The sequence below is a fragment of the Ascaphus truei genome, chromosome 3, assembly GCF_040206685.1.
Source record: "Ascaphus truei isolate aAscTru1 chromosome 3, aAscTru1.hap1, whole genome shotgun sequence".
Taxonomy (NCBI): domain Eukaryota; kingdom Metazoa; phylum Chordata; class Amphibia; order Anura; family Ascaphidae; genus Ascaphus; species Ascaphus truei.
The window spans coordinates 333,355,153-333,378,565 of record NC_134485.1 but is presented as its reverse complement, the minus strand read 5'-3'; the positions used below and the strand labels follow the sequence as shown (position 1 = coordinate 333,378,565).

The 23,413-nt window shown below is 46.5% G+C and overlaps 1 protein-coding gene across 2 annotated transcripts in view; it reads right to left on the bottom strand.

The window, feature by feature from the left end:
• Positions 1 to 23,413, bottom strand: part of LOC142489918 (uncharacterized) — a 104,127-nt gene that overhangs the window by 3,019 nt on the left and 77,695 nt on the right. The window contains exons 2-6 of one of the 2 annotated variants that reach the window (XM_075591527.1): positions 8,061 to 8,225; positions 4,561 to 4,697; positions 3,381 to 3,486; positions 1,172 to 2,451; positions 204 to 357 (exon numbers count right to left, since the gene is read on the bottom strand). In XM_075591527.1, coding sequence (XP_075447642.1) covers positions 204 to 357; positions 1,172 to 2,451; positions 3,381 to 3,486; positions 4,561 to 4,697; positions 8,061 to 8,225 — 1,842 coding nt within the window. Of the gene's footprint in view, positions 1 to 203; positions 358 to 1,171; positions 2,452 to 3,380; positions 3,487 to 4,560; positions 4,698 to 7,725; positions 8,026 to 8,060; positions 8,226 to 23,413 lie in introns of those variants that run through there. The other variant, XM_075591528.1, reaches the window with a different exon arrangement.

Below are 23,413 nucleotides of genomic sequence, written 5' to 3'. Positions count from 1 at the left end.
TGCTACACTAAAAATATTTAAGGGGTTCCATTTTGTTGAACAAAATAAAAAAGGGTTCCACGACTAAATTTAATTGGGAAACACTGGTTCAGAGGAAAGTGTATGGGTTTGTATCCATAGTGCCATTGTGGAAAAGTGTCATTAACATTACAGGCATGTGTCTTTGACACAACACTCGTTTAGTATGACATTCACAATCTTACCTGTATGTTCATATTTGTGTCTTAATAGGGAACTACTCTTCTGGAATGTTTTATTACACTGATCGCAGATATACAGCCCGTTTTCTGTCTTCTTTAGCTTCTTCCTTACTGTGCTCTGCTCATCTTCCTCTGATGCAGTCTTAAACATTTCTCCCTTGGGTTAAAGACACAAAGGAAAGGTTTCCAATCATCAAAACATGGCTTATTCCTACAGGCCTTTTTCTAAATTGTTATGGACCTAATCCCTACATTTATTTTTACATTCCTATCACCATACGAATCGGCACACGATTAAAAATAGCAATGCATAAAATAACAGAAGCATGCCAGGTGAACTTCCTGCAGAAGAGAGATTACTTAGCCAGTATGTGAGTCGTTTAATTTACGAGGACTTCCTGAAAGCAGCAATATGGGTTAACATTAAAAAAAAAAAAGTTATATATATATATATATATATATATATATAGTATTACAGGTTTGAAGCAGGGGGGTCGCCGGAGCTGAACTGTGTTAATTCCAGCTCCGGGGACCCCTGCTTCCTGATATAATTACCTCCGTAGAGGGGCTGGTATCCCTGCAGGCAGATAAACGGTGTGCCTAATCTAATGGCGGTTTAAATGTCTTGCATCAAGCGAGACAAAAGGAAGTCGTGACGTTATGCGGTTCGGCTTCCTTCTGGTATGCCCTGAACCTTTAAACTCAGCTGAGATACCGGGACCCCCTACAGAGGTAAGTATTTGTAAAAGCAAGGGACCACCGTAGCTGAAATGAACACAGTTCAGCTCTGGAGAACCCTGCTGTAATAAAAAAATAAATATAATTATTTTTTAAAGTTAACCCATATTGCTGCTTGAAAAGGGAGATTGTTTGGCTGGTCTGGGAGTCATGGATTTTAGGGGGATTTACCAAAACTGTGTCTTTAGATGTATTTGTACTAAGGAGTTCAAGAGCAAAAGTGAACTACTCACCAGAGACTTGCATTCATCCAGTGTGGTCCTTGATGGACCTGATGCCTTATCTTCTCCATAGAAACAGTTCATAAGGGGGAAGAGGTGCAGCCCATTCAAATTAGGGTTCATGTGAAGAACTGGGTGGTGACTCTGAATCAAACTGTGCAATACACTGGGTAAGAAGTATGGGAAGTTGGAGTCAGTTTGCGGTTCGTCATATGTCAGCACAGAGGTGGAATTTGGCTTTATATTTGTACTCTTCTTAAATGTGCAAAATGTGTCCTTCATTGATTCACCACTGAAAACATTGGTCGGAGGTACTCCACTGCCTATTTTTGGCAGAGACAAGTCCAGTGGCTCCATCTGAGGCTCTTTTGGGACAGAGCTAGGGGGTGAGTAAAGAACTTTCCTGAGAGTCGGAGGCATCTGTATTCCATGGTTACAATGAAGCACCATTGGAAGGCAAGACTCATTCGTTTCAGGTTTACGCTCGTAGCATTCTGCTAGTTTTCGTTTCTTTGAAGATGTTGGTGATAAGGAATGAGACCAACCAGTGGGATACGGGTCTTTGTGGACTTCTGCCAAGCTCTGAAAAGCTTCTAAGTCCTCTTTCCAGTGCTTTGTAGAGACATTTTCAGTGCAAGTAACTGTTGATTCCAGTAGGTTGTCACTATGAAAACCACTGTGACATAAAGTTGAGAAGATGGTATCATCCTTCATCACAGAGCCGTCATGCTGTTGCCTAAGGACCAATGTTTCCAGAGTGTCCCTACCACATTGAGTAGTGCTGGTCCTTAATGTGGGCCCCTGTAAAGAGAAGGGCAATGGAGCACCAACCTGTCTCAGCCCATCTCCTATCCAGCCATTAGCACCAATCTGTATGTGTCGCAGATTGCTCCAACAACCATTGCCAAAATACCAGGGGTCCCGAGCCTGTTCCAAATTTGCACCCAAAGGACTCACTTTCATGTCAATGGACAAGCTCCCCACTGATCTATACATGCCATTAAATTCATGACCTAGCCAAGCCATCTGCTGATTAGCGATGGATTCAGCAACTGGACTGTAAATTAGCCAATTCCTACTGCCAGGACTATGAGGACTCTGCAGTTTTTCTTGAGAAGATTGTACATCAGTCTCAGTGAGTCTTTCTTGAGAGGAGCAGGAGAGAGAAGGGGAAGGAAGTATAGAGTCTGTATGTTCAATGGAAAAGCATTTCCTATTGTTAAGGTGGGAACTATAGGATCCGGAGTGTGAGAAACGTCTTTTGCAGTTTGAACATTCGTATGGTTTTTCACCTGAAAGAGAGAGAGAAAACTCAGCTGATTGGTGCATCTCCCCTCCACCCTTACCTATACTTGAAAATACAGTTCTGCTGTCCTGCATACTGTATCTTCAGATTTTAGGTACTACTGTGCCTCAAACCAACTTAGCATCACTAATTGTATTCATTATAAACACTTCTTTGTTTCAACTAAGTTACTCACTCAAGTGAATATTAAAGAAGCCTAACTTGCTGATTTGTAAGTATTTCTATTGCTGCTACTTGATTTTGTAATGTGACTGTTAGTAGAGGTAGCTGCCAAGATGTCGTTGTGAGGAAAATGGGAAATTTAGACATTGTAGTAATTGGGTTTTCATCAAGTAACCTCATACTTGTGCTCTATGTGCTTGGTTCCTTCCACATTTTACTTGTTGATATTAAACAGAGTGTAAGTGTCATTATTTGCAAGGAAGTACAAGTGTTAATGCCCCTACCAACCTCTGCTATTTGCAACAGACTTAAACTTCTCTATTTTCCCTTTACTTAGCCATCATTTGAGTAATTATAATGGTTGATTATAGTACAATTCCCCCTCTTTCCACTTTGGAGCGGAGACACATATTTCAGTAGCAGAACTGTGCAGCCAGGATTCGAGCCCGTAGGTGGCTATATACAGTATAGTATGTAACTTTGCATTTGACAAATGGGTTATCCTTCAAAATATTCTGCTCTAAGGTGAGGGTCTCTGCCTGCCCAAAATATGTGGGACTTTTTTGCCCCAATTTTGTAGCCAGGTTGGTAAATAACCCTGAAATTATTTTTCCAAGTCTTATGTACAATTTTATTTAGGTTTTCCAATTGATTCTATTCTATTTGTTCCATATACATAATATAAGAAGCATATTTACTGTGGCTGTTGTCATTTCCCTAGATGGTTAGTGGCACAATGTGATATTTACTTACCGCTATGTATACGAAGGTGTTCTTTTAAATGATGTTTAAACTTAAAAGCTTTTCCACACTCCACACACTTAAATTTTCTGTTATCTGTATTTTTCTCAGGTATTGTCTGGAATGGAGAGATCAGAAAAAAATGGCAACATAATCTTGATCAATACACTAGTTGGCCTATCATCAGTAAATGAAAACAGTATTAGCAGCTTTTACATTTCAAAGCCTTGGTCCCAAATCAGGATTTGCATAACAAAATGGAAGGTCTTAGGTGCACCCTGTATGAAACACCTTGCTCAACATCTTTAATGTTTTGTTGTTGACAATAGACATTGTACCACGGCAGGCATATTTTATAGGCTCACAAAAACATCAATATCTTTCAGAAAGAGAAAACAATGCTGCATGATTAGACTGTAATGTGTGTGATTTGGATGAAGAAGGAAAGGGAGAGGCAGTTGCTAAAAGAAAAAATACCCACCAATTCAATAGACTTATTGTACTGTTGTAGTACTTGCTCTATGTATAGAACTTCCTCACCCTTTGAACATTGTCATATTGGCGGTTCACATCAAGTGCAGTCATTTAATGTACAATATACACGACAGCATAAAAGGATTGATAGCTGCAGCTCAGGAGCAAGGACAGTTGTACACAAAATATACAACACTAGAACCTTTAATACATGGAAGGATCTTCCTTTAAATGAAATTATACCATATATACCACATTCCCTGAGCCCAAGCTAGAAGAAATACATTGTGCTGTTTTGCAGGTAGGGCTGATTTTAGTGCTGAGTGAATTCGGCCAAGACAAGTAATATTAAACCAAGTAACCACATCATGGCCAGTTGTTTTATTTGTTCGTTACAACAACCAATGTTAGGAGCAGCTGTTGTTAAGATCAAGTAGATAAGAAAGCAGAATCATAGATGCAGATAAGATATATACTCTTATTCGTCCTGTAAGAGGCACATTTCAATACATGTTATAAAAGGTGACAAAATGTTTCTTATCATTATTGTTGCTCAAACCCGGGAAGAGGCTCGCTGCACTGAGAGCAAGCTTGGTATGAAAGTGCACCAATGCTAAATAACTGGTTGCTGAGTGGACTGATGGGCAATCATGTGTGTATGAGTAACTCTGATTTACTTGGTATGATCTTAAACAATGGAATGGGGTGTAGTCAATACCTTCCGGTCATCCTGGTAAGGAACATTGCAGCCACAAAGGGAGCAAGAGAGGTCACTCTTCAAATGGTGGTAGTCATTGTCAGCTGGGCAGTGTCTGTAAGTGCTCCCACAAAGCACGCAAGGTTTCATGGTGACTCCTTTAAAAACAGATAATGAATGGTTCACATGAAAATGCCAGGAAGTTCTCTGTCCCAATAAATTAAACAAAGACACGTAGGAATCCATCCCTCAAACCACAAAGTAACACAAAGACAAAAAAAGACCACCAGGCCATTAAAGGTGCAGTAACTGAAGGGCTACTGCATGGGCAGTGCTATATTTAACTGGATACATCTAGGTTATTGATTACTTTGTTGGACGAATCAGAGAAGTATAAGTATTTTAAAATCGTCTTGAAAGTCTACATTTTCCTCTTTGTTTTTATTTACACTCTCTCTTTACTCCTCCTTAGGGCAGTCACATTTATTCATTCCTTTATGAGGGCAGGTTAGGAAAGGGAACAGGATAAGCAAGAGCTAAACGACAACAGCCCACATTCATTACTCTTTGTTAGGCCTTTTAACGTGACGTTAATCTCCGTAAGTGTCACGATTATGGGAACGCTGTAATCGACAGGGCTAGAAATAACGGCCGTTAGTGAAAATAAGATGCAAATGAGCTGCAATCATACCATATTTGTTAAGCTCTGTAAAGGTTACGTCAAGAAAATAATGTTATGTTATTTAAGTCATACCCAAACCTGGTGTTACTCTCGTTCAGACACTGAAAAAGGGCACAAACTTTAATACAGTGTCTGGCTGAAGTCTTTGTCAATTTCATAAAACATCATCAGAGCCGCTATGTACATGCCCCTTGTAATGTCTCGTGAATGACATATCATTTTCATGCTTCCCTTGTAGTGAAGTGATCTGAACATACCCGCAGGCAGAGCACTTCCCCTTCTAGGGATCACTTACTGTGGTGTAAAAATGTCTGTGGCTAGTGGAGGTAAGTGGCTCTTGGGTCAGTTAGGTTTAAAAAAAACATTAGGCCAATGGCGGGGGGGATTTAGAGGAGATGCAGGTGACAAATTCCAGCTTCTCACAGAAACAGGGTCGTATGTGCAGCTGGTTTATTAAATGGCTGAAGCAAGACTGATCTAATAATGCAGGTGGTGCTGCTAAGCGTTCCTTAACTACTCCTCGGTGGCCTCCTAGTTCCCCAGTGCTGGTCAGTGTATAAGTGTGTTTTTATGTATTAAGTGTGTATTGTGTGTATAAAATGAATGTATGGTGTATGTATAGATGTGGTGTGTGTATACCTTCCCCGTAGCTGCTGTCATGGAACAGAAATACCCCTGTCTGCCTTTTCTGTTTCAGCCCCCCTTCCCTTGGCAGTTCCCCCTGCTAGCTGTACTTGGATGTCACTTTCCTTGCAGTTCTCTCTCAGTGCATATGGAATGGATACATTATGTATCTCTTTTTCCTTCCAGTCTGTCATACCCCTGGTTGCTCTGGCAACTTCTCCAGTCCTCCTAGTTTGGGCTTTCCCATTTCCCCCCCTGTCTTTTGCTGACAGTTAGTGCAGTCTCACTGAACCTTTAGTGTGACCCTTGCCCCTCACTTCCTTTTCCACCATTACCTCTGGATGAGTGAGCACTGCTGTATACTCCTGTATGGTAGGATTATCTTCTCACCTGCTCTTAACTACCAAGGCACCCACAGAGAGACACTATTCATACATCAACATCTCTTCACAAGTGACTGTATTTTATGCTACTTTCCCCAAATAAAGTAAAGAAAAGAAACAGAACTTGTTGTGCTTGGAAAAGAGGGCCGAGTTGACACTATCTGGGCTAAATCATCTTACACATGACCCCTGGCTTCCAGAATAGCTGCAATGGTGCATGTATTTGGTGTGCGTGTGATAAGTGTATCTGGCGTGTGCATGCGGTTATGTGGTGTGTATGGTCTGTGTATCTTTTGTGTGTGTGTGTGGTACATGTATCTGGTGTGTGTGTCTGTGTGTGTGTGGTGCATGTATATGATATGTGCGTATCTGGAGCGTGATTAGTGTTTGTGTGCGTGGTGCATGTATATGATATGTGCGTATCTGGAGTGTGATTAGTGTATGGTGTGTGTGTGTGTGCGCGTGGTGCATGTATATGATATGTGCATATCTGGAGTGTGATTAGTGTATGGTGTGTGTGTGCGTGGTGCATGTATATGATATATGCGTATCTGGAGTGTGCATTAGTGTATGGTGTGTGTGTATGCGTGGTGCATGTATATGATATGTGCGTATCTGGAGTGTGTGTGCGTGTGTATGCGTGGTGCATGTATATGCTATATGCATATCTGGAGTGTGCATTAGTGTATGGTGTGTGTGTGTATGCGTGGTGCATGTATATGATATGTGCGTATCTGGAGTGTGTGTGCGGGTGTATGCGTGGTGCATGTATATGATATATGCGTATCTGGAGTGTGCATTAGTGCAGGGGGGCGCAAACTTTTTTCCCTGCGCCCCCCTGCCGGCTGTCCCCTCACTCCCGCGCCCCCCCCAACCCCAACTTACCCTCGCACCGGCGTAATGACGTCACGTTGCCATAGCAACGTGACGTCACATGACCTCGCAGCGTCATTTTGACGCCGCGTTGCCATGGCGACGCCGGGAGGAAGCCGCCGGAGCCACGGGTAAGTATGGTTTACAGAGGCCCTGCAGCTCCCCCGGCACTTAATTTAAGTGCCTTCGGGAAGCGCGCGGGGCCTCTGTAAACCCCGCGCCCCCCGTCGGCAGTCTCGCGCCCCCCCTGGGGGTCGCGCCCCACAGATTGCGCACCGCTGCATTAGTGTATGGTGTTTGTGTGTATATGTGTGTGTATGCATGGTGCATGTATATGATATGTGCGTGTGTATTGTGCCATTTTGGCACTAAATGGCTCACTTCACTGTAATGTGGCATTGTTGCACTCAATTGATCTATGGCTATGGTTTTGAACATATGTTCTGTGGCACCCTGGGATTCCATTAGAGGTTACCAGGGGTTCTCAGAGAAAAATATGATCTGGGCGAATATTTTACTGTTCAATACCAAATAACTTTGATGCCATATGTTTTCTAATAATTCAAAAAGTTATGTAATTGTAATTGTATTGTTATAATTAAAATATAGTATAGAAAGTCCAACCTTAGCAATAGTATTGTTCCATACATAGGATAAGTGAGCTGGGGTTTAGCAGCATCATAATTCACTTTAAGGGGTTCCATGAACACACTTTAGCTGAGCAGTAGCTGTTCTTTTTGTATAACAGTTCCATGAAGTCACAATACATTTTTAAGGTTAACATGTACATTGTTCTCAAAAGGTTGAAGACCACTGATCTATGGTATCACACACAGGAAAGATATCTTTGGAATTGTTCCTCTTACTGCAGTAGGGCAGACTCAGAGTCCAAAGGTTAGTCTGAGGATGATCTGCTCCTCTGAGGTTGCATGGGGTTCAACTGTATGACAAAAACTCACTGTCCAGAACGCTCTCGGATTTCTTGGACCTGCTTGGAGAACTTGGTTGTATTGTCGAGAATGTTGGGGATGGCGATTTTTTGGTTCTAATCTCTTCTTTGTCCACCATGGCTGTTTCTTTGGTTGAGAGTTCCATGTCCACTAGAGGCTGCTCATGATCACCACCTGATAGGGACAGATTTCAACAGTCAAAGCCCACTGAGAAAAAGTGGTCATTATGTCTGTAAATAATGAAACAGTTGCAAATTGGAAATGTTAAAGTATTCAACCCAACCTGTTTTAAAGCTGCAGTTCAAGCAATATTTTGCACGTGTGTTTTTTTTTGTTAATTAGTTCTGTAGTATGAGAAAATACTTGTAGCATTTTTTTAAAAACAATTTTGAAAGACATTTTGAATGTATTCTAATGTAGCAAGCATTGTTTCTATAGAAACCATTTACAAAGTCACACCCCCTTCCTCTTCTGAGACAAGCTCTGGCTCTTGAGCCCCACCCTCTCTCTAGCAGTGCACCAATTGTATCTCGTGTCTGCCTGGTCACATGACCTTCCACACAGAACTTTGCATTATGGGTACTGTCTTGCAGCAATAACTGAATTAAATAACCGCCAGCAAAGCAATCGATTACAGGAGAAGGGATCGATCTGCAACTGAGCTAATCACGTGTCAGTGTGCAGATTGTATTGATGCACATATTGAATGGGAAAAAAAAAATAATGTTAAAAACGGCAGCTTGAACTGCAGCTTTAAAGGGGGAGTCTCACACACTCCACAAAGTGCTATAAGTTAAAAGTCCTTGGGAATATAACATCTTCCATTTTTAATGGGTGCTTCAAACGTTAAAATCAGTTTATTAGTTTTGCAGATTAAGGCAAAAACAAACAAAACACTAACAAGCAGTACAGCATATATAATGTTTGCCAATATTACTGGAGCGCAAACATGAATCAGAAGACAAAATCTGCAACATTCCAAAGGTGTAGTAATCAGGACAAAGTTATGAATACGTGAAAATCTCCGTTTAACACATTGTCAACCAGAAGGGGCAGCAATGCACTGCAGTGAAAGGGTTAAATGAACAGTCTCTAGCAATGTAATCGGTTTCCCCCCATGGCTCTTTGACTCTCTCTGGCTGTCACTTTCTGGGTGGTATGCAATCTCATAGGTTAATAGCCTCAGAATATGTAATTTTGCTAATCTGCCTCATTTGAATACATTTGTGTAAAAAAAAAGGTTATTTTTCACAAAGTTTGGGATTGCTACATGGGTACAGAGGTACTCTGTCACAGGAGGTATAAAGGCGCAAGCAGAGAGTTCTGGGAGTTAGTTTCCAGCATGGCAGAAGGAGAGGAGCCTGAGGGAGTAAAGGTAGGGGATAAATTCCATAAAGTATAGTATAGGTCAGGGCCACCTTTTATTGTGTTGCCATTAGGGATAGTTTTCCATCAGTTATGATCCCATAGTATGACCACAATGAGAAGAGCCTGTCCTAGTAACGGGAATGCAGACGTGCCTCAGCGGGCAAGGCAGAAAAGCCGTCAGAATATCTGGGGATCAGCCCTACAAGTGGATCCCTATCCACAGTATTCAGTACCCCCTGAGGAAGTGGCAGTTCCAGATCAGGCAGGAGGATAACAGTAACATTACATAGAACAGGCCAGGATCTCAGCAGGAGCCCGCAGTAAAAGCGACCTCCAAGATGGTATTAAAAAAGGGGGACACGGTCCACAAGATGAAGTCAGTACAGTAACAATAGTGGGCGATTAGGGAAGAAGTCTGTCAAGAATGATAGCGGTATGGATGAAACATAGTACAACCATGTCAACCTAAAATGTAACTGTGACTGCAGTGTTCCCAAGCATGGGAACATAAATAAAGATTGAAGTTGTACTACAGAAACTACTGGCGCCATCTTTTCCACCGCCCAACCAATCACAGCCAGCACCCTGTGAGAAGGTAAATCGTTGCTGATGTCAAACACACAACTACTCCTATGTAATCTCCCTAGAGAGCCGGGCAGGGAGCGTTACACCTATGTAATAAATCGTTTATAAAGCATCTTATCACAAGAGAGATCAGGTAAACATTGTAAAAACATTTTATAGCATTTATCAGAAAATGGTGTCGGTCATCTATATTAAACACATGCCACTGCTGTGCTTTCACTTTGGTCCTACGTGGGACTGCCCCTTTCATAGGCCTTGGAGAAAATGTATCAGCATTTCTGCAAAACAACATTTCCCAAAACAGAAAATGGCGATTGAATGCGTTCACAACTAGGCACGTGATGAGAATAAAAAAGGGAAACTTTCTGACCACGTACATGTCAACTAAATCTGACAGCCACTTAATGAATACGTGGACTGCCGAGTGGCATACCCTGCTTTGCCTAGCCCCTCTGTTATCTAAGGGTTAACCCTTTAAACTGAGTGCTAAGGGGTTCCAATACCTCCCACGTGTGTCATTACTGCAGACTGGCCCAACACACTGATGGAGAAAAGGCTAGTGAAATTACATACTGTGCAGGAAAGTGAGTTTGGAATTTGGGTCAAAGTTACCTTGGGTCCCATTTGCCATTATGTTAGTTTCTTTCCTGACAATGGCTCACTGTGAAGATTTCAGTCCAACTCAAATGAATAAAGCTTAAATGTTCCAAAACAAGGGGAAGACGGCTGATCTATATCTATGGAGGTTGTGTTCGCTTTCAACAACTAAACAGCGAAACATTTCTTTTCTGTGAATAATTGTTCCATTTCCGTTGCCATTACTACTTATTGTACATCACACACTGGGCGTGTTTTATTAAAGTTTCACTACAGTTTTGCTTTGTGACAAAAACAGAACTATTGGGCATATACAGATGCAGATATACAGATGCAGCCACGAGTATCCGAACACTTGCCTTGGAAAATCTGGGGCATTCTCCAAGTAATGCTGCAACAAATCTGCAGACAGACTAATGGCCCATCGGATTAACACAGCGGGGGTCCCTGGCAGTTCCATTCAGTTTGAATGGGAATGTTAATCCGATGGGCCATTAGTCTGTCTGCAGAAATGTCACAGAAATGTTGCAGCATTACTGGGAGTGTTCGGATACTCGTGGCTGCATCTGTACATAAGCTCCCAAGTACAACTGCTGTGGCATCAAAATGTTGCTAAATTAGTCATTATGGACATTATCTGAAGGAGGTACAGTCCCTCCTAGCTGGTAACTAACACACATTAGTATTACAATTCAGTGGATGCACTCATCCTTGTAAAATCTTCTCTACCATTTGACATAAATTATCATTTATATTGTCTTAAATGTAGGCTCCGGAGCTTAGTTCTGAATAGCTAAAAAGCGAATAACAAAGAATACCAGATGTGCTGCTTAGCCCGGCTGAAGAAATAGTGATGCAGCAATTTTTGTGTTTTTATATTCAGTATTATTAAGTCAAATTATTTTTTTATTTGTTTTTTTATGAACGAGACAGTGGTGACCATTTAAATAGTCTCAGAAAAAAATAGAAACAGAATTCCCAATTAAAGCAGCAGTTCAAGCAATATCCTACATGTGTTTTTTTTATTTTAATAAATCAATTCTGTACTATGAGAAAATACTTGTAGCATTTAAATAAAATGTTTTAAAGACATTTTTAATGTTTCTAATGTAGGAAGCATTTCCAAAGTGACAGCCCCCTTCCCCTTCTGATAGGCTCTGGCTCTTGAGCCCCGCCCTCTCTCTAGCAGTGCACCAATTGTATCTACTGTAGTAACTGCCCAATCAATCATATTCCAGGAACTACATTGCCCAAAATGCTGTGCAAGAACTGAATTAAATAACCTGGAGCAAGCGATCGATTTACAGGAGAACAGATCGATCTGCAGCTTAGCTAATCACTTGTCAGTGTGCAGATTGTATTGATGCACATGTAGCCCTTCTACCCCTGGGTTACAGAAACTACCTGTGCTGCTGTCACCTGTTCGGTTACCAGGAGGCCTGAGCCTCTGCCACTGGTATTTACTACACACAGATTATACACCATCCACATAACCTAACCCCGCAGGGTTTCACCCCACAATAACAACTCCTGGTTGGAACCCCCAAAGTACTGGAGTGCCAGGGCACGTAACTCCTGAGTGTCCACCAGCTATTCCCTCCCCCAAAGAGTGTGTGTGGGATTGCGTGTTTCCCTGTTGTGTTGGGGCCTATTGGTGCACATGATTAATACCTCCATGGTCTCAGTCCAGACCAGGACAATTAGTAGAACTCCATAGATCTGTGGCGTGATTCCGTGCCGCAATCTGTGGCTCCTCTTCCGGACGGATCCCTAGGCTGGTGCCTCTGGAGGGGCCTCCAGCTGGATGGTAACCCTCTAAAGTCTCTATTTAAGAGTCTTGGCTTGCTCACGGGCAACAGGCCTCACTTCTCTTCCAGGCAAGGTCCTGCAGCATCTCTCTCTCTCTATCTACTGGGAAAGGGTCCCTATCTGAGGCCTTTCCCTACAGTATGTACAGCTCACAGTATCTACTGGGAACCAGGGGATCTATCTGGGACCTCGGGGATATCTGCCTAGTCCAAGAGAGCACTGCTCCCTGGACCCTAGCTGTCCCCTCTGTATCCGGGTCCCGACGCCCTTGCACTCCCTGCGCGAGCGAAAATATTCCCCTCCTTTCCAGGGACAACAGCCGTCTCATTGGCTCCCTGGCATCAGGTGGTACTACAACCCCTAAGCACTATGGGGCGTGTAGTCCCCGCGGAGCCTTAACAACATTGGGGCCTCGTGCGCATAGCATGCTGCGCAAGAGCGACTCATCATGACCAGCGCGTCGCGTTCTATCCTGCGCAAGCACGAACTCTCTTGCCAACCTAACATGTCCGCCGCACACCTTCTGCACATGCGCAAGCCTCACGGATGCGCGTGCACTGGAACAATGGTGGCGCCTTCCCCCCACATCCCCCTGGTGCAGCGGAGGTAAGGAAGGGGAATGGAAGACCGGGGGACCGGAGGGGAACCTGGCTACAAATATTCAATGGGAATTTAATTTTTTAAACGGCAGCTTGAACTGCAGCTTTAAGTGATAAGAATACATATGTATGTAGCCCTGGTAAGATTTTGGGCTATATAAATTTCTCCTACTGGTATAAGTCCTGCTAAGGGCAGGCCGCCAGTAGTTATCATGGGTTTCCCCCGCTTCAAGCCCTGGCCTGATTGGTGGAAGTAGGCCCCCTGACTCTGTGTGGAAGGCAGAGACACAGGGGAGGGGCCTGCTGACATCATGATGGGCAGGGCTGTCTCAATTTAGTTGCAGTTCCTGTCTGTGTGCAGTCAGTTAATGTTGGAGTGTCTGACTGGACAGTCAGACTGTGTGAGCTAGCTAGGTTCCAGAGGAGCAGGGCCTAGTTAGCTGGAGGTGGACCAATGCCTCTCACCCTGCCTAGGGGGTAAGGGAAGAGCTAGCCCCACCCTGAGCGCCCTGAGTTTGGGGTGGAGGCAGGGAGCAAAGACCCCACAGACCATCCTGAGGGTGCACTTCTGGAGGGAAAGGAGAAGGAGGAACAGACCCTGTACATTGTGCTGTATGCTGCTGCTGCTGTGTGCTGCTGCTGCTGCTGTGTGCTGCTACTGATCTGCTGTACAGAATAAAGAGACACTGCTGTTTTTATACAAAGACTTGTGTGAGACAAATCTCTCGCCCCGAAACAAGGGCTTCTCTGGGAGGATTTCACCCTACCCCTATAGGGCTTGCCAGAGATGGAGGCGCTGCACCATTACTGCTAAGAAGATGGAGGCATATACCCCAGAAGCCTGTCCCTGTTATGCTGCTGCTGCTGTGTGCTGGGTTACATTTGGAGGCGAGCTGCTGAGATCCAGAACAGGACAGGCTTTCAGCGAAGCAGAGCTGGAAGAGTCAAGTGCACCTTCCATGCAAGTACTGGAGAGAGTAGGGCATGCATGCATACCAGGGGTAGTCAGGGGAGCGTGGATTCCCGCACAGTACGCCCTGGTGCCCTAAGAGGGTGTTGTAAGATGGGTGTGGGGCTATAGTCCCTTGAGGCAGATAGTGTGAGGCAACTGGGGGGGTTAGCCTGTTAACTTGTCCAGGGACCATGGCCCAGGGCCTGCACTATGAGTGGCCAAAAGTAGGAGACGCCCGTACTTAGGGAGATGCCCGGTACACTAGCCAGCACCCACATAAAACACACCACAGAGTACTTGCAGGAACCGTCAGCGAGTGCAGTGTACCAAGAAAGAGTTCTGCCTAGCCTGGGGTATGCCACATCATATCAGTGGGTAAAGCAGTCAGAAAAAGCATGCAGAGAGCGTTCAGTGAGCAGTGTGAGAACAGTCAGTGTCTAGGAACAAGTTATGCACTAGACACTGAGAATAGTGCACATATAGATTTGGAGGGCTCATTAAAGATGGCGGCCGTCACTACATGTGCTCCGCGGAGCAAGAAAGAGTTAAAAATGGCGACAGCAGTGCCATCCATGGCCCAGCAGCTAGCAGCCGTCCCAAAATGGCGACTCCCGCCAATCCTGAATCGCGCACGTGAAGCGTGCAAAGAGACTGTTAGGGAAATGTGGCGGAGATGTGCAGGGGTTTAGCGCCAAACCCAGATCCCCTGCAAAAGGAGCGGCGCGAAAGCCCACCCACCTGTGCTGTGACTGGCCGACAGACAAAGCCACGTCACACTAAGAGAAGGAGTGCCCCTCCTCTTGTTTCCACCAGAGGGAGGGGGCACAAGGAGAGCCAATCGGAGTTATCCTCCCCAGAGAAGGGAGGGACAGGAAGTGAGAGCGAGGAACTTCACTTTTGTCTGACATTCACAGAGAGAGGAGCTGAAACATTGAACTGTTCCACCCCTGAGCAAATAATGTCAGAGCTAAGCACGACAATCTTCCAGCTCCCAGGAGGCTTCCTGGTGGTGGAGATCGACGGCCAAGAATACCTCCAGTGCCTGTGCATACACTGCAGGACACCCGGACCGGTTCCAAGCACCAAAGCACGATGCCCTCAATGAGGCACGTACTACCTATGGCCTAACGAACCATGGCCCATGATAAAGACCCCTCGGGGTGCCTCTCCGGGAACCCTAACGGAGGTGGCAGAGACAGCGGACGAGGCTGCCCTAGTTCCTTGCATCACCGCTGAGGTGGGAACCAAGGCCCAGCCAACTACAGAGCCGAGAGATGTTCCGGCGGAGAAGAGCGCGACCGCAGTGGAGGTACCGGAGCGGGCCCGTTTCGTACCACTACCCACTGGCGGGGCCGCAAATGACCCAGGTGACTCCCTAGTGGAGGATCCCATCAAGTCATCTTCGGAGGAAGAAGATGGCGTTTCATCGGTGGCAATGCGCCTACCGGCGAACCACCACAGCTGTAACAAAGATGGCGGTCAACTTACCGGAGAGAGGGAGCAGACGAGTCTGGACACCTCCCGACGGCGAGTGCTGGTGCGGCCTGAGGCCGTAGAAGTCCCACGGCCATGGTGACTCCCAGTGCGGCGGAGACGGGATCCGAGACGGCTCCGGAGGAACCAGAGATCATCAGCCGGCAGCGGAGTGGTAAGGAGACACTGCACCCCCTTACTCCCGCCAGGAGAAGAAGGAACCTGCAGAGGGCAAAAAAGAAAGGTTTGCGGCCTACTTACCCGTCCGCGATCCAGAGGAGACACCACCGCCCCTTCCGGTCCTCGACGCACTTCCGGTGAGAGACCACGGAGCGGATGGAGATTCCGTGGGCGGCCACGATGACGACACTTCCGGTTCCGGCTGGCACGGAGGCCCGGCGGCCATCTTTGCGGCCCGAGGAGCAGCCATGGCAGCTGCACTTGCCACACTTGACCGCCACGGCGTTCACCGAGGAGCACGAAGCACGCCAGAGAGGGCAAACAGGAAAGTGCCCATCGGTCGTGGTATTACCCGCTTGCTGGACATTGATACGGACATTGCCGATGCCCCAACCCCTAGCGCCATTGCCCCAGCCACTGACCCTGCCCCGTCACGAGTCATGACACCGGGACCTAGTGGGGATAAATGAAGCAAGAACCCCAAATATTCCAAAGATTGGAGGGATTGGGAATTAAGTGACGAAGGGTCGGATGGGGAAGTACCATATGACAATGTGATACGTGTGTCTAACCCTGTAACCTTTTCTCCTGTGTCTAGAGTGAGTGCCTGAGGGTCCCACACTACTGCGGAGGCAGGGCCTGTAAGTAAAGTGGTCCACAAAATGAACCCCACCATTTACACCAATACAAGAGGTAGACGGAGAGGCTCACACTCTACTGAGGCGGTCACGTCCGGTGTATCATCCCAAGCTGAGTCAGAGCCAGGTACTTCCAATGCAGTGTCAGAGTACGAGCACCGTGACAAGTGGTGGGCACCCCTGTTCACTGGGTACCACAAGGGTATGGACCGTACCAGGTTCCTGTTAATTAGGAACAACATAGTCAACCATTGGTGGGCTGAAGGTGCCTTTACTCCCCAGGAGGTGGCGGATGAGTTAGAGCACAGATACCAGGAGATAGAGCAGAAGAACATCCTTCCTAAGGGGGCTGCCATATTGTACGATGATATTGCCCCAGCGGAACCAGAGTTTTGGGTACTGCCAAGCAGGGCGGGTAAAAGGAAACTTACAAAGTTGAGCCGAGCAGACAGGGTCATAGTGGCTAGGTATAGGCAGTCACACGGATACGAGTTCCCCTATGTGCCTGAGCCCATAATGAGTGAAATAGAGGAGCACAGAGATAGCTGGCTCAGGGAGGCAGTTATGGAGTACTTGCGAACAAAGTTCAGGAAGGCAGGCTACCAAAACGAGGACAAAATAAGTGATGTGGTCCGGGCCTGGAGTGTTGGGAGATGTATTTACATGCACTGTGTGATGTATCGGCCGGAGTCTGGGTCGGTACAGCCATACTATGTCACTGTAACAGACCACAATGGGCGGGAAGTTAGGAAGCCTGACCCGCGCCATTACTATTAAGTTAGGTTCTCCACGTTGGGAGGTACCTCTGTATCGTTTTACGCCATCTGGTGGATGGTCTGATGATCTACACTAATCAATTGTGTTTTGTTTCCCAGATTGTTCACCTGCAGGATGGTGCTGCTAAAGTTAGGTCCAAGTGGGGACCATTGGATTCCACCTGAGGGAGAGTGTAGCCCTGGTAAGATTTTGGGCTATATATCTTTCTCCTACTGGTATAAGTCCTGCTAAGGGCAGGCCGCCAGTAGTTATCATGGGTTTCCCCCCTTCAAGCCCTGGCCTGATTGGTGGAAGTAGGCCCCCTGACTCTGTGTGGAAGGCAGAGACACAGGGGAGGAGCCTGCTGACGTCATGATGGGCAGGGCTGTCTCAATTTAGTTGCAGTTCCTGTCTGTGTGCAGTCAGTTAATGTTGGAGTGTCTGACTGGACAGTCAGACTGTGTGAGCTAGCTAGGTTCCAGAGGAGCAGGGCCTAGTTAGCTGGAGGTGGACCAATTCCCCTCACCCTGCCTAGGGGGTGAGGGAAGAGCTAGCCCCACCCTGAGCGCCCTGGGTTTGGGGTGGAGGCAGGGAGCAAAGACCCCACAGACCATCCTGAGGGTGCACTTCTGGAGGGAAAGGAGAAGGAGGAACAGACCCTGTACATTGTGCTGTATGCTGCTGCTGCTGTGTGCTGCTGCTGCTGCTGTGTGCTGCTACTGATCTGCTGTACAGAATAAAGAGACACTGCTGTTTTTATACAAAGACTTGTGTGAGACAAATCTCTCGCTCCGAAACAAGGGCTTCTCTGGGAGGATTTCACCCTACCCCTATAGGGCTTGCCAGAGATGGAGGCGCTGCATCATTACTGCTAAGAAGATGGAGGCATATACCCCAGAAGCCTGTCCCTGTTATCCCCTATTCCATCGCGGGAGACTCAAGCCCTCCTTTTCCTCATAGGTACGCACCACCATAGTACACGTAGCCAGCCCTCACTACACCCTAGGGGTCCAGTCTGCGACCCGGGGGGGGGGGGAGGAACATGGGTTACATGTATACACATATACGTGTGTGTGTGTGTGTGTTTTTCAAAGTACTTTGCTAGTACGTGTACTTGCTATGTTGCTTAATTTTTGATAGCAAGGTATATGGGCGGGGATTGATAATGGTAGGTGCTGACATTTGACATCTATTTTTTTCTTCAATGTGTGTAATGTGCATTAATTAAACTGTCAATCCTAATATAGTCAAAATATATGCTGGTGAAATCTACTCAGGATTAAAAAATGTAAAATGATTTGCTATATTATATATATATATTACCCACTAGGCACGTGCCTTGGGGCCCCCAGAAGGATGCAGTGGGCCGGTGCTGGGGCTCCCCAGCTCCCCATGCAGCAGCCCAGCGGTGACTGTCTACCATACTCTCCCGCCTCCTGACAGCGCCGGGATCAAACTACCGCACGACCAGAGGAGGGAGCTGCAGAGTCCCACGGACCTCACCTATGGTAAAGTGTGTGTAAGAGAGAGAGAGAGAGGGGTGTCTCTTACCTTCTCCAGAGTGGCCCTCCTCCTGCAGCATCGCGTTGTCATGGCGATCCAACGTCAAATGACGCCGCAAAGTCACATGGTGACACGTTTCCATGACAACGCGACATCACATGCCACCGCAACGTCATGACGCCACGATGCTGAAGGAAGAGGACCGCCTCAAGGAAAGGCTCCCAACGTCTTGGTGTCTACAGTAGGTGCCCCGGAGGGTCTTAATCTGCCACCAGCGAACATGGTAATACTGGATCTTGTATAGAGGTTTACAACCTCATAGATAACTTTGCTTGCTCTACATGTACAGCAGCTCTTCTGCATATTATTTACATGGAAATAATCTGGTATGTTGACCTTTAAAATGTGAGATGTATGCAATGCACACGTGGTGTCTACAGCTGTGCATTTGTTAATAGAGTCACGTGAAAGTATGAGTGGTTTCCCCAGGTGAACGCTGTTGATGTACAAGCATGTGTGTGTTCTGCATGAGGTGTGCCGAGACGTTGGGCCTCAGAGGCCAGTGAGCAAATGCCACAAGCTGCAAAACAGGCTAGAAACTGCAAGAGGCTGTAGTGGGAAGGAATGTGCACAGTTATAGTGATGTTAACCTCTTCACTGACAGGTATAATGGGATATGAAAAGTATGTCATTGTAACCCTCCCGACTCAGCTCTAAAGGATTTTCCATCGAGTTGAACTATATACATGGCAGTGCTCAGTCTCTCATACCTGTTCAGGGTGCTGGGTCGGTGCAGGCTGAGCGTGGATATGCAGATAGGATAAGGATGGGCGCCAGGAACTTTTATAGTACAAAAGGGAGCTTTATTCAATATCCATTTATAAGGCTTACCCCATACAATAACAGACTTCACACTAGACATGCTAACTGGTGGCAAGTGATAAAGTTACTGTGCTTCTTCCCCCGGCAGCTCTCACTGCTACGCTAGGGAGGTACTTATGCTTGTTTCCCTTAGTATTGATTAGATTGACAATCCCCTGCATAGTGTCAATAATGCCCCATCTCAAGTGGACCTCTGTTGGAAATACACTCTGCTTTCTGGCATCAGTTTCCCTTCGCTCTGCACGGCATACCTTGTCCATGCATATTCGATCATGAGTTTACTAGGGATCTTCCGGTGGGGCCAATCCAATTATGCTCCGGAGTTACTACTCTGAAAACTCCTGCTAAGCACATGATTACTCCTCTTCCCACATGAAAACAATCTTGGGCCATTACTATAGGTAATTAATATATAGGGCACGTTCCTTAACTGAAAACAACAAACAGGGACAGAACACTCTTAAAATACATATCTATACAATTAAACACTTAGGCTGAGTCCATAGAAGGACAGTCAGCGCTGAGCCGTGCAGACGCTCCGCGATGAGCCCCATCATTTTCAATGAGGATGTCTTGAGAGGGGGCTCCCGCGAGCATCCGCAGGTGTGCTGAGGCGCTGGGATTTTCAGCCGACAGCAGAACCTGTTTATGAGCCCGCTGTCGGCTGAAAACCTCCAATCGGAGCAAAGCAGCGTCAATGTCACAGTGCCTCGACGTCGGTGCTTCGCGGGCTATTGGCCCAGTGACGTCAGTGTCCCGTCTCCCCCCCGCCTCCAGATCGCGCACGCTGGCTCATTGCAGAGGAGCGCGCCTCCCCCCTCTATGGACGCAGCCCTACACTCAGATGGACTTGTTTATAGAACATTGGGTGGAGCTATATATCCCCTTTTATCGCCTTATGGTGACATCACTGGACACAAGACTTGAAAGGGAGGGGCAATCCCTTCTGCACAGTATACTACATCACATGATGGAGGGGCAATACCAGTGATCCCACCCAGTTAACCCATTAATGCTGTTAACTCATTACATTAATTAGTACTCTGTGAATAAATATAAACTTAATGTAATTGTGTTTGTAATTAATTAATGTAAACTGTAGTTGAGTTATCCAGTAATGGAGTTTAACAGTATCACCATGACCTAGATTGATTTTGGAGTGATTTCAGGTTTTTGTTTTGAATACTCTATACACAGCTTGACATAGATTGTGAGAGATGGGGGCAGCATAAGTGTAACACAGACATATGTAAACATTCTTAGACTTCAGGAGTCTTTTTCATGCTTACTATTCAAAACTGATGTAACAATTCTTTGTGGTTGCTTTGCAGCCAAGAGTTGCTTAGTACTGTGGTTTCACCTCCTCTATTGTCACCTCCTACACATTCCACCATGCGACTACATACCTATGGTTAGGGTGACCAGATGTCCCGGTTTAGCCGTTTTTTTAATGCCTATCCCGGCTGCCCGACATTCTTTAAAATGTCCCGTTTTTTTGTGACTGTCCCGGTATTGACCATCAGAGCAGGGGAGGGGGGGGGGGCAGCAGAGAGCAGAGAATGCTGGCAGAGAGGAGAGCAGGAGGGGCAGCAGAGAGCAGAGAATGCAGGGAGGAGAGTGCGGAGCCCCAGCAGTGAGACCCAGAAGTGAGTCAGTGTCTGCTGCCAGGGCTCAAGATGGCTTCCCTCTCACCCACCCCACCCATGCTCCACCACAGTTACAGGTAGGGTGAAGAATGGGGAGAGAGAAAAGACACACACAACACACACATAATGGGGGGGAGTGAGAGAGACACACACATAATTGGGGGAGAGAGACACACACACATAATTGGGGGAGAGAGATATACACAATGGGGGGAGAGAGAGAGACATAGAATGGGGGAGAGACAGCATGAGAGAGAGAGAGACACAGCATGGAGAGAGAGAGACAGCATGGAGAGAGAGACACAGCATGGAGAGAGAGAGACACACAGCATGGGGAGAGCGACACACACAGCATGGGGAGAAAGACACACACAGCATGGGGAGAGAGACACACACAGCATGGGGAGAGAGAGACAGCATGAGGAGAGAGAGACAGCATGGGGGGAGAGAGAGACAGCATGGGGAGAGAGAGACAGCATGAGGAGAGAGACACCGCATGGGGAGAGAGACACCGCATGGGGAGAGAGACACCACATGGGGAGAGAGACGCAGCATGGGGAGAGAGATACAGCATGGGTAGAGAGATACAGCATGGGGAGAGAGATTCAGCATGGGGAGAGACAGACAGAATGGGGGAGAGAGGCAGACAGAATGGGGGAGAGAGAGACACACAGCATGTTCCAATACCAATTTTCTGAGCTTCAGGACTACATTCTCTGCATCTTTGCATCTCATCTTTGAGTAGTCTAGTCACAGGGAATCGGTGCTAAATCTTACAATCTTAAGAGGACTCTCTCTTTATCTCTGCATTAAGTCAGTGGTGGCCAATAGGAATTTAAAGGTAGCCACACTTGTGATTGTTGTCTTTCCATATTCACCACAATATAGGATAGAAAACTAAACACCCCAAATACACATAATAACCCCCCACATGCCCAATACACATAATAACTCCCTACCACCACCAATACACAATAATCCCCCCACCCCCAATACACTATAAACTCCTTACCCCAATACACATAACCCCCCATACACATAACCACGACCCCCCAATACACAGAATAACCCCCTATACATATAACTCCCACTCCCCCAATACACATTACTAATACGTGTCACAGCTGACTCTGCCAGGGGCGCTCTCTTTCTGCTACTTCTAGTGTTCAGGACTACATGTGCCAGGATACACCTTGTGTCACGGACTGGGCACCGTAGAGTCTACCTGCACCAGGAGGCGGCCCACACTGTCCCAGTAGTGTCTGACCATGCTGTGGCTCCACCATGTGTGTGAGACTGGGCCCTGCTGCCATGGCAATGGGACACTGTACCACTGCGATCAGGGGGGGGGGGGGTTAGGACAGACCACCCACACACAGACAGAAGGCCAGGCGGAAGGGCAGACTGGACGGCAGAGTTGGGGCTTACACTGGAGGATGGGTCGCAGGAAGAGGAGAGAGGCCTGCTGCAAGGGGGGGGGGGAGGGGGAGGGAGAGCTGGGGCCGGCAGGCAACAGAGGGCACCCACAGCTGCCGGGACAACTTTCCCAGCTCTCCGCCCCCCTATCGGCGGCCGTACCCCATTCTAAGTCATATACTGTTGTGCAAGAGAGGTAATCCCTCAACTCTTCCCTCTACACTCTTCTGCCCCTCCTTACATCTCAGCCCTAATTTCTCGTTATGCACCATCCAGACTCTTGCGTTCTTCTCAAGGATGTCTTCTTTCTAGCCCCTTGTATCTAAAGCCCTCGTCCGCCTTAAACCTTTTTCACTGACTGCCCCACACCTCTGGAATGCCCTTCCCCTCAGTACCCGACTAGCACCCTCTCTATCCACCTTTAAGACCCACCTTAGTACACACTTGCTTAAAGAAGCATATGAATAGCACTGTGGATATTCTGAACACATGATACATAAAGCTTGGCCCCCTGCAGACGCACTTACCAGAACTCCCTCCTACTGTCTCTGTACGTTCTACCTACCTACCAATTAGACTGTAAGCTCCTCGGGGCAGGGACCCCTCTTCCTTAATGTTACTTTTATGTCTAAAGCACTTATTCCCATGATCTGTTATTTATATTATCTGTTATTTATTTGATTACCACATGTATTATTACTGTGAAGAGCTATGTACATTAATGGCGCTATATAAATAAAGACATACAATACAATGCAATACAACTTCTTCTTGCTGTGAGTTGCCACTACAAAACAAAAACCACTGTTTTCGCTTCCTCCCCTTCTCTTGACATTTCCTCTCAACTAATTACAGTAGCATACTTGACATACACGCGTGCTTTGTTATTTATCTATCCACTTCTTCCAAAAATCAGACGCTTGAGATGGTTTTAATTTGACTCGGCAAAATACCTAGC